The 15,696-nt window shown below is 44.1% G+C and overlaps 1 protein-coding gene across 1 annotated transcript; it reads right to left on the bottom strand.

Annotated features, from left to right (window-relative positions):
- Window positions 1-4,670: 4,670 nt before the first annotated feature.
- SRSF6 (serine and arginine rich splicing factor 6) lies at window positions 4,671-10,353 on the bottom strand. Its single transcript, XM_043883656.1, has 6 exons — window positions 10,089-10,353; window positions 9,714-9,862; window positions 8,302-8,426; window positions 7,952-8,160; window positions 7,596-7,679; window positions 4,671-7,490 (listed from the first exon to the last, which is right to left on the bottom strand). The coding sequence occupies exons 1-6, from the start codon at window positions 10,193-10,195 to the stop codon at window positions 7,127-7,129; spliced, it is 1,038 nt and encodes a 345-aa protein (XP_043739591.1). The 5' UTR covers window positions 10,196-10,353; the 3' UTR covers window positions 4,671-7,126.
- Window positions 10,354-15,696: the final 5,343 nt, after the last annotated feature.

The following is a 15,696-nucleotide window of genomic DNA, read 5'->3' as shown; positions in this document are numbered from 1 at the left end:
CATGCCAGGTTGCCCTGTCCTTCACTACCTTCTCGAATTTGCTCAAACTCATGTCTGTTGAGTTGGTGATGCCATCCAACCATCTCATCCTCTGTTGCCCTATTCTCCCTCTTACCCTCAATCTTTCCCAGCATTAGTGTCTTTTTCAATGTTGGCCCTTCGCATCAGATGGCCAAAGTAATGGAGCGTCAGCATCAGTCCTTCCAGTGAATATTTAGGGTTGAAAGTCTGTAGTCAAGAGTGGATGGACCTCGAATTTTTTGAAATATTGGTGAACAGAAGCAGAGAGAAAACTACTGCTAGTGAGCAGCCCACACCTTTCCGTTCCTAGATTTTAATTCACCGTTGGGACAGTGCATGTATTTTAGGAAAATGCACCCTTTTTATAAATAGGAAAACACTTCTGGTTCCAGCGGTATGGCACATTTTGCTAATACAGAGCACTTTCTAGCATAAACACACCCAAATCCTGGATAAAATATTACAAGAAGGACGCAGGCAAGCCAAGAACGAAAAAAGAGTAAATTTATGGCTGAATTTGCAAGAAGAGAAATCAGCAGGAGCCAGAAACAAAGATGGAAACAGAGGAACCAGGGGGTGGCCTGACACCTCTCATCCTGGAGGTGGTTACTGGACAGGGATTTGGGCTTCATCACACACTACTGATGGGAGATGGGATCTTGGGTCCGTGCAGTACTGGGAGTTTAAACTGAATCCCTTGTATAAAGACTGGACACCCCTGACTGCCAGACTATATAGTTGGGGGCCCCACAGTGGAAAAGGCAGGGGAGGCCCAAGTTTCCAAATATAATTAGCTTCAGGTCCTGCTTTCCCCCTGGACATAGGTGTATGGGTGTATGCTTTCCAAAGACTCGAGACTGACAAAATTTATATTTTAGCTTTGTAACTGAAGCTTGTATTTCCAAGCACTAGGAAAATTTGTCTGTGTGGGCCACAGCCTCAGCTATTTCAGTTACTCCAACCCTGCTAAATATCTGACTTTTGTTCTCAACACATTTGATAAAATTCATGTCTCATGTGGCTGCCGAAAACCCAAAGGGGGAAAAGAACCTCTGAATTAAGCTTATTAGTTTTTAACTGCTGCAGAACAAATACCACAAAGTGGCTTAAAATACAAATTTATTATCTTTTAGTTCTGGAAGTCAGAAATCCAAAATGGTGATGCTGAACTCTTTTATCTTTTGCTTATCCCTGAAACTCTTTTATCTTTCCTTCAAATTTACTTTTTAGTTGTCATTTTTGGTGGTGCTAGGTTGTCACTGCTGCCCGTGGGACTTCTCTAGTTGTACTGAGGGGCTGCTCTCCATCGTGGTGCACACGTTTCTTACTGCAGTGGCTTCTCTTGTTGCGGTGTGCTGGCTTCGCTGCCTTACAGCACGTGGAATCTTCCTGGACCAGAGATTGAACCCGTGTCCCTTGCGTTGGCAGGCAGATTCTTACCACTGGACAACCAGAAGTCCCTCTCCTTCACATTTAAATGATCCCTCACTGGGCATTCCTGGTTGTATGATTTTTCATCACTTGGCAGTGAAAGCAATGTCCTAACCACTGTCGGTTGAGCTGGGCCTCTAATTGTGACTTGTGGGTCCCACGGCCTGTGGGATCCTAGTTCCCTGACCAAGGGTTAAAACCTACGTCCCTTGCATTGGAAGATGGATGGATTTTCAATCACTGGACCCCCAGCAAAGTCCCTGGAATGTTTTATGATAAAAGCAGCTACTATTTCACAAGTGATTGTGCCAAATGCTCTGAGAAGAGCATTTACTGTCTACAGCATTAGAAGACAGTTTTACAGCTGAGGACGCAGCTTGCTTTCTATTGCACACTCCTCTCATCTATGTTAAGTTACCTCCGGCTCCTTTTGGCCCTTGGCCAGAAGAACCACTGTCCTACTTTCAGAGCTATTAAACACAAACTGATGTAGTTAAAGCTCTCTCTTCAGCAACTTTCTCGGGCTCCAAAATGATTCCATTTCCTCTTAAAAACCAAACACCCCTTCTTTTCTCCTGACCTTTATTTAAGGCTACCCCACACAGAAAGCACCACCTTAGTGAAATGCCAATGAACAGAACTTAGAAAATCAACAAATGTTAACAGTGGGTGACAGTTTGAAAGGAACTGGATGTTTGATAGGCTCTAGTTACCTCCCACAAATTACTGATTATAAAGGGAAAAAGTGACTTTATATAAGTGACTCAGGTTATTATTAGAAGATGCCATTAGATATGATATACTGAAGACAATCTCCTTCTTGGGTGATATTCCTGCCAAAAATGCAATCATGAGGAGACATCAGACAAACCCAAATTGAGAAAACTTCTACGAAATCATCCTTTACTCTTCAAAAATGACAAGGTCAAGAAAGGTTGAGGACCTGTTCCAGTTTAAAGCAAACTAAAGTCATGACAACAAAAAGGAGTAAGTGATCCTAGGGCCAGTGGAAATATATATAAAGGACGTTATTGAACAACTGACAAAACAGTGGAAAAGATAAGATTATATCAAAGCTAATTTCCTGGTTTTGTTAAGTAAACACAATAGTATTAACTATAGTTAATACACAAAGTTTTAAGAATAAAACAGATATGTCTAGCTTACCTTTCAGATGGCTCAGGAACAGTGTAAGTAAAATGAAATATTATTGGTAAATGGCAAAGGGGATATAACTTTTTGTATTACAGTGCAAATTTTCCCTGAGTTTGAAACTTTGTCTAAACAACTGTAAAAGAAGCCCGCTCATTCAGGTTTCTTCCGTGCTTTTCACGAAGAGGAACTGAGTATCTGAAATAGGCGTGTTTTTTTTTTTTAAAACACTGTTAGGAACTGAACCAGGATTTAAATCCTGCCTGTTAACAAATTCCCATACAAATATAATTTCCACAGTAATGATCTCAAAAAACTAGTAATCCTGACTTCCTTCAAGGGGTCAAGGATGGAACTTACTGTTTATTACCCGTTTGTATTCACTTTCTGATTTCTGAACCATTTCTTTCTATTCACTTTAAGTTAATCACTCTACTAATCACTACCCTGGGGCCCACCTGTGGAGTTGCTGCCAAATCTAAGCAAGCTACTTAGGATCTAGAAGACCAACTACAAACCCACCTGCACCTACTCATCCTTTCAATTAATGGAAGCATACATGGTTTTAGGCACACGAAGTTTAAGATGTGGTTGCTGCTTCAACAAGCTCAAAATTTAGAGAATCCCCAGGCAGTTCAGTGGTTAGGATTCCATAGTGCCAAGGGTTTGGGTTTTATCCCTGGCTGGGGAACTGAGATCCTCAAGCTGTACAGCTTTACAAAAAAAAGAAAAACTTGAGTATAAACTGGTAATTACCAAGTGCTAAAATGTTTTAAGAGCTCTAAAATACATATTTTATGAAGGACTATTGGTTATATAAACCAAAAAATTACTTCCTTAAAAAAGTTGGCACTGAAAAAAATTCTTATATATCTATTTCATGGTAGTGCACCATTTAGAGTGGCAGATCTCTGTACTACTCTAAGTAAAAATGAGCTGCAGAACACATTCATGGTATGAACTGCTTATTGAAGAACACAGGCATTACGGATGGATTAGCCTGGGTAAATACAGTGTTAGAAGCAGCTACCTTAGTGCATGCATGCTAAGTCGCTTCAGTTGTGTCTGACTCTTTTTGACCCTACAGTCTGTAGCCTGCCAGGCTCTTCTGTTCAAGGGATTCTCCAAGCAAAAATACCGAGTGGATAACCATGCCCTACTCCAGGGGATCTTCCTGACCCAGGGATCAAACCCTTGTCTCTCAAGTCTCCTGCATTGACAGGCAGGGTCTTTACCACTTGTGCCACTTGGGAGGCTACCTTAGTAAGTGGACGCTAGAAGAGAGATACTTTACAAGACATTCATTCCATTTTCACAAGACTAAAATTGCACACAACCACAAAAACTGAAGTCAGAAAACATTTTCTGAAAGCAAGGTAAGTAAGAGTGAAATTAGGTTGAGGACTTGGGGAAAGATGACAGTTTCCTAGTTTATCTGGGTAATTATCACAGAAAATGTTCAAACTGCTACAAGATAAAAGAAGGTAAATTTTATGTGAAATCTAAAGACTTAGTTGAATACAAAAGACTTAGCATGTTTAGCCCTTCATAACAGCAATTATTTATTATGGTGCTAATCTAAGTACTTTTCATGTATTAAACTTTTCTCTTCATAACCCATGAGGGGTTATCCCTACCACTGTGGGTGACACTGAAGCACGAAGGTTAATGGCTTGCCCCAGATATGATGATGATGATCAAAGTCACTTAGTCGTGTCTGACTGCGACCTCATGGACTTCTCCAGGCCAGAATACTGGAGTGGGTAGCCTTTCCCTTCTCCAGGGGATCTTCCCAACCCAGGGATTGTTGAACCCAGGTCTCCTGCATTGCAGGTGGATTCTCTTTACCAGCTGAGCCACAAGGGAAGCCCATGATAAACCATCTATTAATACCATGTTGGTCCTAACCTCATGTTTCTGAGGAGCTGAAAAGTCCTTTTCTCATATTCAAGTCAGGAAAGAAACAAACTTGATAATGGCAACTCCGAATCAAAAAACACCAAGTATCAGATATTTGCCAAATATCTGATGCTAAGTGGGAATACACAAGAAACTCAAATCAAGCCTTTCCCTCAGTGAACATTTTATTGAGGCAATAAAGCACAAAATAGGTTAACAAAGTGGGAGAAAGAAGATACCAAGAGAAAAGACGGTAACAACACAGGAGTGGAACGTTAAGTCACAGGGCAGGAAAGACTCGAACTGGCCATAAAGGCACTATGGCATGTTAACACACTATCAGGTAAAAGAACGGGGGATCCAGGTTATCACATTTCTATTCTGCTCTCTACCAGTTTAACACTCCCATCTAGCCACAGGTAAAAACGTGGCAAGTTGCAGAGACTCAGATTCTACTTAAGTTAGCAAGGAACTAAGCATTTTATTGGTCAACTCTAAGTGGGCCAGTGTTTATATATAAACAGTAGTTTAGCATGTCCAATGATGGGGGTCCACAGGCGTGGAATAGGAACTAGAGTTTTAATAAACTGGTCTTTGCTATTAAATTCTTATGCGTGCAGGCATTAACCTATACAGTTACCCACCTGCGGGGGTGGCAGCTAACAAGGATAGAAAACCTGCCTATTACCATGTGATGTCATAAGACAGCCCAGTTGAAGGATGCTGCATACTTTTAGAAAGTCATATTGTATATTGTAGTATTTCCCCCTCCTTCACTTTAAAAGGCTGTGGTTTTAAAAGCTTTTGTTCTTTCCCTGAAAACAAGAGAACTTTGGTCAAAGCCAATTCTTAAAAGTAACTTGTCCTTAAACACATTTTGAAAGGCAGTGGAGACTTGCCTCTTTATGCAAATACAGTTGCAACTCTTTTTCTTTGAAACAGGCAGAACAATAAACTGTAATTACAGATACCAGTTTTTTTCTCTCAAAATCCAAGGTCTACATGGGGAAACAAAAACAAACCATATTTCTTATGAATATCTAAAAAAATATCAAAAGCATTTAAGAAAATAAGGTCGTCAAAGAAGTGTCAACCTTTTGGGGCACTATGTTCCTAAGATTAGACTCTTTAAGATTTCATAACAGGAAGCCCAGAAATTCTCAAAATGACGGTATCCATCACACTGTACCCTAACACTACCCAGCCCATGACATCTTATACACTGACAGCTCCTAGAAAGATGTTAAAGCTGAGCCAAACAACCTACAGCCCAATTTCAGACTAAGATTAATGAATGGTTTTTAAAATGAAATTACCTTAACGAACCTGAACAGAGAGATATAAGGTAATTCATTTCTCAAACTGCAATTTCGACTAACTAGGCTTACGGACATAAGGACTAATTGTAACCCAGTAACTCCTATGAATTTGCAGATTATAATCTGGTTTCCACAGTATTTATTACACTTTATGATGAAGTACTAGGGTTTAACCCATTTAAGTTTTTTCCAAGCCAACCACATTAAGTTCATAAGGATGATCTAACCAATTATCACAGAATCCCACTAACTACAAAAGGATGACTGTTAGGCAGAATTTTGCTTTAAATGGTAATTGATTTACCAAATGATCTGTTAAGTGCCTGTTAATATTAAGGATTTTCTAGTAGAAAACACAGTATTTGCTTTTTCATTGTGAATAACATACTAAATTTCTGATCAAAGAAAGGTTACTTCTATTTTTACATAACAAACAGTAAAGATCACGGAACCTTACTCTTACAAAACACTAATTACAATGATCACTTTCAGAAAGTGGGATTACCAGGCTAGATGAGATCCCAAGTATTAGAACTACTTTTTTGAGTTCAACCAATTTAAGTTGAAAGAACATTTTAAAAAGCTATTAACTTAGGCAAAACTGTATAACAGGTCCACTACAAAATCTTTTATTTTTAACTTAAACCTGTTTAAGGGGCCAAAATGACTTTGGCAAATTTGATTAACAGCACAATAACATATCCAAACTTATTGCATCTGAGACTTGCCTTGTTTTACACTTAAGTAGAGTTTACATCGTTTCCACAGATAGATTATCAATGTCTCGAGGAATTTATAAGAGTGACCTATTCAAGTAAGGCAATCATCTTGGTAGCAAACTTTTATTGAAATCTTACATAACTCAAGCTTTATAAAAAGCCAACATAATTGAAAATTGGGTTCTCCCTCTAAAGCCTTAAGTATTCAAAGCCTGAAACGGTTAATTTAAAATTAAGCAAACAAATATAACAATAACAAAACCCCTCCAGCAGATCCTGCTGAAATACTTAAAAAAAAAAAAAAAAATCTAAATGAGCTTAATCTTTACAAAAGTTATTTTAGCTCAAAAGCTATAAAATCAAAGTTATCTTAATTCTACAAAGAAGGGAGAGGATCTTTGACTTCATGCCATTTCTTTAGAACCTCATCTTTTTCATTAAATTTGGCTACAAATCCAATTTCTGTGTGCCCGTTTTGGGAGGTTTCTTCTTGCAGAAGAGGCCAAGTAGAAACATGAAAGAGTAACTGACTAAGCAAGTAGGAAAGTGTTCTGTAATAGTGTGCAAAGAATGGAGAGTTCTGGGTTAATCTCTGGAACTTGATCTGGATCGTGACCTTGACTTTGAACGAGATCTAGAATGGGATCTTGAAGCTCTTTTTGGTGCAGGGGACACAGAACGGGCCTTTGAGGGTGGAGCAGGTAGGGGTGAATTGGAACGGGATTGGCTCCTTGATCTAGATTTGGACTTTATATCACCTTTTCCATTTTCTTTGGGGGAACGAGATCGAGAACGAGACCTGCTTCGAGATTTCTCATACTCATCCTTCGATCTGCTCCGAGAGCGCGAACGGGAGCCCCGATCGGACTTGGGTTTAGATTTGCTTTTTGATCTAGATTTCCTGCCTTTGGAACGAGACCGTGACCGACCTTTGCTCCGAGACCTGGATCTAGACAAGAAAAGCCAGATTTTTTTTTTCAGTACCTTGCCAGAACACACAAGCACTCTATAAACAAAGTAAGTTATTAAAAAAAACACTCAAGAACACACTTACCGGGAGCGACTTTTTGAGATACTTCGAGATCTACTGCGGCTGCTCCTACGACTTCTAGATCGTGACCGTCTTCTAGATCGTGACCTGTAACAAGAAATGTGGTAAATACATTTTCATCTCAAGACACCACAACACGAATGAACAATTTATAGACAAGCCAAACATAAAACTCCTTAATTGCTCACTACAAATTAAATCTAGTATCAAAATATTTAAAAAAGAACTCAAAAAGGCCAATAACAAAAGAAACTAAAAGCTGACCTAATTTCAATTCAGCAGTAATTGAAATACTGCTGTTTGAATTTTCTTTTGTTTGTGGCAAATATTGTCTCCCCCCATATCCTTCAATAAATTACCTAGATCTGCTTCCAGAATAAGACCGCCTATGGCTTGTTCGTGGCTTATCTTCAATGAGTCTAATATTTCTCCCATTGATTTCTGTACCGTCCAGTTTATCCAAAGCACGCTTCATGTCAGAGTAGGAGCGAAACTCAATGACACCTTCATTTGTGCGTTCTTTGTGAGCATCTGCATAGGTTACTTCACCTGCTTGTCTCATGAAATCCTAAAAGAGCAATATGACTAGTCATTCCCAGAAATCTAAAGAAAAAAGATTTGCTGTATTTGATTCTCAGATATAAAAGAATACAAAAACTTATCTTCTAGACATTAAGTCAAATCTTTTATCCCAAATTATAGCACTTACCTTTAAATCTTGCCAACTGCAACGACTAGAAAGATTTTCTACAATAAGTCTGAATTCTGTGCGTACAGGTGGCCCATATTTGTCTCTCCCAGAGGTTCTCCGACTGCTGTATCCACCTCCACCACCTTTATCATGTGAAGAAAACAATTAGATGCTTTGCAATGATAGGCATGCATAATGTTTTTGAAAGTTAGTACAAACATAACAACTTTTATTTACTGGAGTAGGACTTTGCTATTATACTGCTAAACCTTCGATACAGTTATGATTTGCCATAAATTAAATTAAGGGCAAGTCAAAACAGACTAAAACCAACTAAACTTCTCCTACATTCTGTTAGAGAGTGACTGCTCCTTTATTCAATTTACCTCGCTAAGTTTTATTTTACAGAACATTGTAAAATATAAAACTTAACTGATTACATGCATTTCTACATTTTACAAAAATGTTTACTAGTTACACTAAGTACTTACATCACAGTGTGAGGTTTTTGGTGGTGGTTTGGCCACAAAACACGCAAGGTAACAGTCACCTAGTTCAGATTAACCAGTTTTGTCTAACCCTTGGAATCCTCACCATCACCCTGCGTCTAATGGCAAAAGGCTGCTGTCGTCATGGCTTCCGGTAAGGTCAGCCAAAGGGTCATAGGGCAAGGGTCACACAATGTATGGAAAAGCCAAGGCCAATCAGGAAAGGCAGTCATCTTAGCCTCAGTGGACACAGCCTCAGCCCCATTGGTCACTTTCAAATTGAAACATCAAGGACTTGTTAAAAAGTTTGAATTCAACATGCAACAATTTCAACATCAAACATTTAACATAACCAACCCCCCCCCTCCTCCCAATAACATGCCCCAACTAGTGCATATACAGCATAAAGTTCATTTAGATCTCCTTTGTGGTGTAAAACCACCTTACTTATATTTTCTTTGGCCCCCGTCAATTTTCGTAAAGCTAAAACCTACACTTAAAACCCCACCTAATTCCCCGCCCCGCCCCCACCTCCACCCCAACCAGTCCCAAACTTCTACGCTAAGTCATTCACATTTCTAGCTAATGCACTGACAGGCAAGTTGAGGGCATACAACAAATACAGCCACCCCTCACTTCCTCCGTGGGTAGAGCCCACGACAGTGCTGACAGGGGCCCAACAAGTCACTCCCCCCCGACTTGGCAATTCCCGCCCCCAAACACCCAAACCCTGCCTAAGCAAAACCCACCACCCAGTCCCCGCGCTCCGGCGTCCCGTGTCTTCCCCGGGCAGGCGCGAAGGTAGCGAACCCCGGGAGCACCCGAGTCAAACTGCCGCGGCCACCTCGCCTGCCCGGCTGGGAGGCCCCACCCCGTCCCCCCTAAGCCTGCGCCCAACCCCCGGGGTCCCAAGGACGCGGAGCGCGCGGGGGTGGAACTCACTGCGGCTTCCGTAGCTGTAGCCGTCGCGATCCCGGCGCGGGCCGCGGGCGTGCTCCACGATCACGCGCTCGCCGCACAGCTCCTTGCCGTTCAGCTCGTAAACGGCGTCGTCGGCGTCGCGGGAGTCCTCGAACTCCACGAAGCCGTACCTGGGGGGCGGTGCGAGGGCCGGAGACCGACGGGCGTCGTTAGGTCGAGGGCGCGCACGCGCGCGCGCCCCCCCGTCCCCGCGCGCTCTCGCGGCTCCGCGCCGCCGCCATCTTGGCGGCCCTGCCACGCGGCGCCGCGGCCTTGACCGTCTTCTCCCTCAGACGGGCCCTGCCACCGCAGGCCCGGGGCGCTGCGGGCGGACGCGGGCTCCCGGGGCCGACTCACCCATTTTTAAGGTCTATTTCGAGAAGGCGGCCATAGCCACTGAAAAAGCGCTGGATGTCCTTCTCCCTGACGTTGTAGCTCAGGCGTCCTATGTAGACGCGCGGCATGTCCGCAGCGGGCAAGGGGCCCGAGGGCTGGCGGTCGAATGGCGGACCGCACGGCAGTAGCCGCGGTGCGGGTGCGGTGACGGCGAGAGCCCGGACACGCACCTCACACCACAGCGGCGGCCGAGTCCAGCCACACAATGGTGCGCGCGCGCCTGGGCTACGCTATAAGGGCGGGCGGTAGGAGGCGGTGCCCGGCGTGTGACGTCAGCGCGCTGCACGTACTCTCCCGCTCCGGAGCGCGGAGCGCGGCGCTCGAGGGTGACTTGCTGTTCCTCAGCCCGCCAAGTTTCGGGGAAGTGAGGCTTTACCCGCTCACAGAGTTTTTTCCCACACATCTTTGTTAGCGTCACATTCTGTCTCCAGCCAAGGACTCGTTTTCTAGTTTGTGCTTAAAAAAACAACAACCCACAAACTTTCTCCATGCTAGCTCTTCTGGACGGGCGCTCGGGAGGCCGTCCCGGAGAATCCCCTTATTTCATTGGTTCTGAAGGTTGTCATAATAGGCCTCCACGATCTCTGATTGGTCCCTCAAAACGAGGCTCGAATTTTCTTCGCGGATCATTGGGCTCGCGCTCCGCTGGTGTGGAAGGCACCTAGTTAGTGGGTTAAGTGCCCTTTTCCACAGCATAGTAAGTTTCTGTTCCGAGGCCGTGTGGACCCGCACCGGGGTTCACAGCCCTGCTGGCTTCTGTCCTTCGTGCCCCCACAGCCGCCATTGCGGTCTCACTTCACTGCCTCCCAGTATGTCCAACTGTCCTTCCAGGAGTCTTTTGAAGCACTGACACCTGGAGACCTGCAGATTGAAGTATACATGGCAATCCCACGATCGCTGTGCGTCCTAAATTGCTTAAGTCGTGTCCGACTCTGTGCGATCCCATGGACTGTAGCCTGTCAGGCTCCTCAGTCCATGGGATTCTCCAGGCAGGAATACTGGAGAGGTTTGCCATGCCCTCCTCCAGGGGATCTTCCCGACCCAGGGATGGAACCCGCGTCTTCTGCGGTTCCTGCCTTGGCAGGCGGGTTCTCTACCACTAGCACCACCTGGGAAGCCCACTTGCTATAGGTACTGACAAAGGGAGCAGGGCCAAGACCTCTGGCCCAACAAAGTTGAGCAAGCCCTGACAGCCCTCCCACAGAGGTACGCTCATTTCCTTCCCTCAGTGGAGCGTCCGTTGTCCCAACGTGATCCCTCACCGCCCCCACCCGTTGGTTTGAAGGGTGTCTTATCTATGTGGCAGAAACGCACATTTTGGAGTTTACCACTAGAAATACTATTTAAACCCCAGAGGAGTAAGTTTAAGTGGAGATCAGAAGACCCTGGAGTTCTCTGAAACTTAAGTGCAGGAAAAGATGCTGGTAAAAAGTGACTAGAAAAGTGGGTAGAAGGGTCGGAGGGCAAGGTGTAACGCAAGCTGAGGGGAAAGGGCATCATGGGGTTAATACTGGCTGTTAAGGTATCTTCGTGTATTCCAGCGGGGCAGCCTTGATCTACAGTTTCTGGTTTAAAGACAATGATTTTTCCCTCCCCCTCCCCTCACGGGGGCATTTGCCAAAGTCTGAGAGTCTGTCGGTTTTCACGGCTGGGGGAGGGGGAGTGTTAATAACTGGCATCTGGTGGTAGAGGCTACACTGTGCTTAAAGTTAGAAAAATAAAATATATAGGTGGATCGTAAAAATTTTGTGTGTGTTTGTGGAATATAGTAATTGGGGAAAGGAGAATTAATGGGATAACTTTTTTCACTCACTGAATTGTCAGTATTTTGAAGTTTGTTGAAATTCATTGTTGTCTGGGAATCCCCTGGAGGTCGAGTGGTTGGGACTCCACACTTTCACTGCCTTCGGGCCCAGGTTCAATCCCTGGTCCGGGAACTAGTATCCCATAAGCTGTCCAAAAGTTCATTATTGGCAAGAGGCGACACCCCACTCTGAACTAAGATGCATATGGGAAGTAGGGTGTCACCTCCTCTCTCCTTGCAGTTCATTTGTGCAGAGAAAGATGCAGCTGACATGTCCTCCTCTCCCTCACCTCTTTTTCTCCAGAGCCCAGGGGCTACTCTTCTTTTTTTTTTTTTTTTGGCCACAGTGGGACCTGCAGGATCTTAGTTACCTAACCAGGTGATGATCTTGGTGAGGCAGCAGTGAGCGATGGCATGAAATGAGATCTTAATTCCCTGCCCAGGAGTTGAACCTGGGTAGCTGGGATGAAAACCAGAAATCCTAGCCACCAAATCAGTGAGGGCTAGGGGCTAGAAGCTATTTCCCCCCTGGATCTTTGCCCCAGTAAAAAATGCATTTATCACCCAGAGGCAGAAACTGTAAATGCAGGTACAAAGTTTATTATTAGAGACATAGCACAATGAGTGGGAGAGGACCTAGGAGAAAGGTTTGTTTAGTTAAGACAGAAGCAAGGCAGAGATGCACACCTGGACAGAAAGGTGTGGGTGTCCTCCCTAGTGAGGAGGAGTGCAGTAAAAAGGCAGTTAAGACATTTATATAGGGCAGTTTTTCTGGGCCTTTCTCTTGCTTCAGGCCAATTACCGGTTTCTTTTTCCACACCTGTCCTACCCTGGGACCCTCCCTTGAGTGCATACACACCCGTCAACCAACATGAATCTCGGAAGTAAAGGCTTCTGGAAGGTTGGTCTGACATTATCTCCTGACTTTTGACTCACAAGGAGCCTTTCTGTGCTGTGTAGTGTCTCCCTTGTCCCAAAAGAAGGGGAGATGGGAGACCTGTTAATCCTTTTTTTAAAAAATTTATTTATTTTTCAGTTTTTGGCTGTGCTGGATCTTTGTTGCTGCAGGCTTTTCTATAGCTGTGGCAAACGGAGGCTACTCTATTTGTGGTACACAGGCTTCTCATTGCAGTGGCTTCTCTTGACACATGGGCTCAGTTGCTCCCCAGCATGTGGGATCTTCCCAGATCAGGGATCAAACCCCTGTCTCCCGCATTGACAGGTGGGTTCTTTACCACCAGCCACCAGGGAAGCCTGATCGTTAATCCTTTACTCAAACAGGATCTTGCTCCTCTTTGTCCTTGCCATGACTGTTACCATAAGGTGTTGACAAGAGGTAAGCACTGGCTATTTACCCTGTTTCTGTTGTTACTTCCATTTCGAGGGCAAACAGGGAGGCTGGTTGTAAATGGCAGGCTGATTGTTAAGGCTCCTTCTTAACTGGAGCCCACCTAGCTCTTGTCTGATCGTTTTTTCACTGACTCAGTGAGTTGGGGGTGGGGGGGTGGTGAGCCCAAAGGGGTTCTCACTTCTGGCGTCAAGGGACAGTGCCAGGTGGGGAGTTTGGGGCGGTACACCTGTCAAACGGTAATGCAGGTTCCTAAGGTGAGCTTAGGGAGAACAGAAACCTGTGGAACAGAAGGGCTAAAGCTCACTTGATCTTGATTTTCAGTATGAACGCAGACTGTGAAAAGGGGGCCTCACCATCCTTCTGACTTTTGGGGTTTTAAGCAGGAAGTGTCAGAAAAGTTACCACAGTGATAACTGGCTTGTGGCAGCCAAGTGTTCATAACGACGTTGCATTTTGATCCTTCAACGTCACCTCTTCCTATCACTGTGAAGCCGAATTCACCAAGCGTTGAATTGTTCACCCACTAATAAGGAATGTGAGCTCTTGTCTCAGGAAAGGCTGTTGTAGTATCTTGCCTGCAGCCCGTGTCTTCCTGCCCTATAAAATGTGAATAGGAGGCCAGCTGAAAATGTCTACAATATGGAGCCCATCTATCTCCTACATAACAGGGATCGATTGCCCCTTGCAATGGAAACACAGAGTCCTAACCACTGGACCATCAGGGAATTCCTTCCCAGTGGTTACACTTAACGAAAGATTTAAATTGCCTAAGAGGAAATGGTCTCAAATATCATTATTGAAGGGAGTGTTGGGCCAGCAGCATTCTGTGGAGTCTTGCTGATAATCTAACTTACTTCTGTTGACATTTTGAAAGAACAACTCAAAAGAAATGATGGATGTACAGCATTTGGCAGTGTCTGAAGTGTCTATAATCATGGTGGCAGATAAAGATCACTGCTCACTTAAAAGTTGTGGAGTGTCTGTCAGCAAGAAAGAGAATCTGTCAGCAAGAGAGGGTGAAAGGAGCCACAATCTGATCCAGAAGAGAGTTAATAACTTCAAATCCATGATTGTTGTTGTTCAGTCATCAAGTCGTGTCCCACTCTTCACGACCCCGTGGACTACAGCACTCCAGGCTTCCCTGTCCATCACCAACTCCAGGATATTGCCCAAGTTCAGGTCCATTGAATTGGTGATGCCATCCAATCATCTCACCCTCTGTCACCCTCTTCTCCTTCTGCCTTCAAACTTTCCTAGGATCAGGGTCTTTTCCAGTGAGTCAGCTGTTCACATCAGGTGGCCAAAGTATTGGAGCCTCAACTACAGCATCAGTCCTTCCAAAGTGTATTCAGGGTTGATTTCCTTTAGGATTGACTGTTTTGATCTCCTTGCTGTCCAGGGGACTCTCAAGAGTCTTCTCCAACACCACAATTTGAAAGCATCAATTCTTTGGTGCTCTGCCTTCTTTACGGTCCAGCTCTCACATCTGTACATGACTGCTGGAAAGGCCATGGTGCTTTGGTCACTAACTTGTGTCTGTCTCTTGCCACCCCATGGACTGTAGCCTGCCAGGCTCCTCTGTCCACTGAGTATTCCTGGCAAGCATACTGTAGTGGGTTGCCATTTCCTTCTCCCGACCCAGGGATTGAACCCAGATCTCCTGCATTGCAGGCAGACTCTTTACTGACTGAGCTACAAGGGAAGTTGGATGGAAAGACCATAGGATTGACTATATGGAACTTTGTCGGCAAAGTGGTATCTTTGCTTTTTAACACACTGTCTAGGTTTGTCATAGCTTTTCTGCCAACAACCAGTGGTCTTCTAATTTCATGGCTGCAGTCACCATCCACAGTGATTACGGAAATTGTGAAGTACAATCTGGAGTAGGGCATAGTTGTTGTGGTTTTAAATCCAATAGGAATTCTTAACATACTTAGCTGGAAATCAAAAGTATTTCCCAAGCATCCATGTGATTCAAAGTGATATAAGCTGGTTTCAGACAGGTTTTGCTGTCTTTTGTTTGAAAATTTTATATACCAGAGGCTGTACTTTTGAATGGATTTTGACAACCCAAGAGGGTGAAGTAGAGTGAGTGTCTGTGGCAAACTATGGCCCCAGGCGCAAGCAGGCCTGCCTTTGAGTTTTGTAAATGAAGTTCTTTTGAAGCACGGCAACATCCACTTACCTATTGTCTGCTCTTAAGTCACAACAGAGATTCAATAGCAGAGACTGCCCAGAAAGCCTACTTGCTGGTTCTTCACAGAAAGTCTGCTTACCTCTGACCCAAGTTAGGTATTTGTAAAGATGCCTCAATGCTATATATGAACATACATGTCTATAAGGGTTGGGTTTGTAGTTGTCTTTGGTCATTCTCAGAGGTGGGTCCTACCCAATCTTTTCCCTCCTAATGCTCT

This window comes from Cervus elaphus, chromosome 23 (assembly GCF_910594005.1).
Source record: "Cervus elaphus chromosome 23, mCerEla1.1, whole genome shotgun sequence".
Classification (NCBI taxonomy): domain Eukaryota; kingdom Metazoa; phylum Chordata; class Mammalia; order Artiodactyla; family Cervidae; genus Cervus; species Cervus elaphus.
Note: the sequence above shows the minus strand (reverse complement) of the source record. Positions and strands in the feature narration are given on the sequence as shown.

Excerpts from the sequence above, each read along its gene's own strand:
- SRSF6 (XM_043883656.1), bottom strand. The coding sequence starts at position 10,195 with ATGCCGCGCGTCTACATAGGACGCCTGAGCTACAACGTCAGGGAGAAG. Across the intron at positions 7,680-7,951 it reads TATTCTGGAAGCAGATCTAG|GTCACGATCTAGAAGACGGT; the intron begins GTAATTTATTGA and ends TTCTTGTTACAG. Across the intron at positions 7,491-7,595 it reads ATCTCAAAAAGTCGCTCCCG|ATCCAGGTCTCGGAGCAAAG; the intron begins GTAAGTGTGTTC and ends TTTCTTGTCTAG.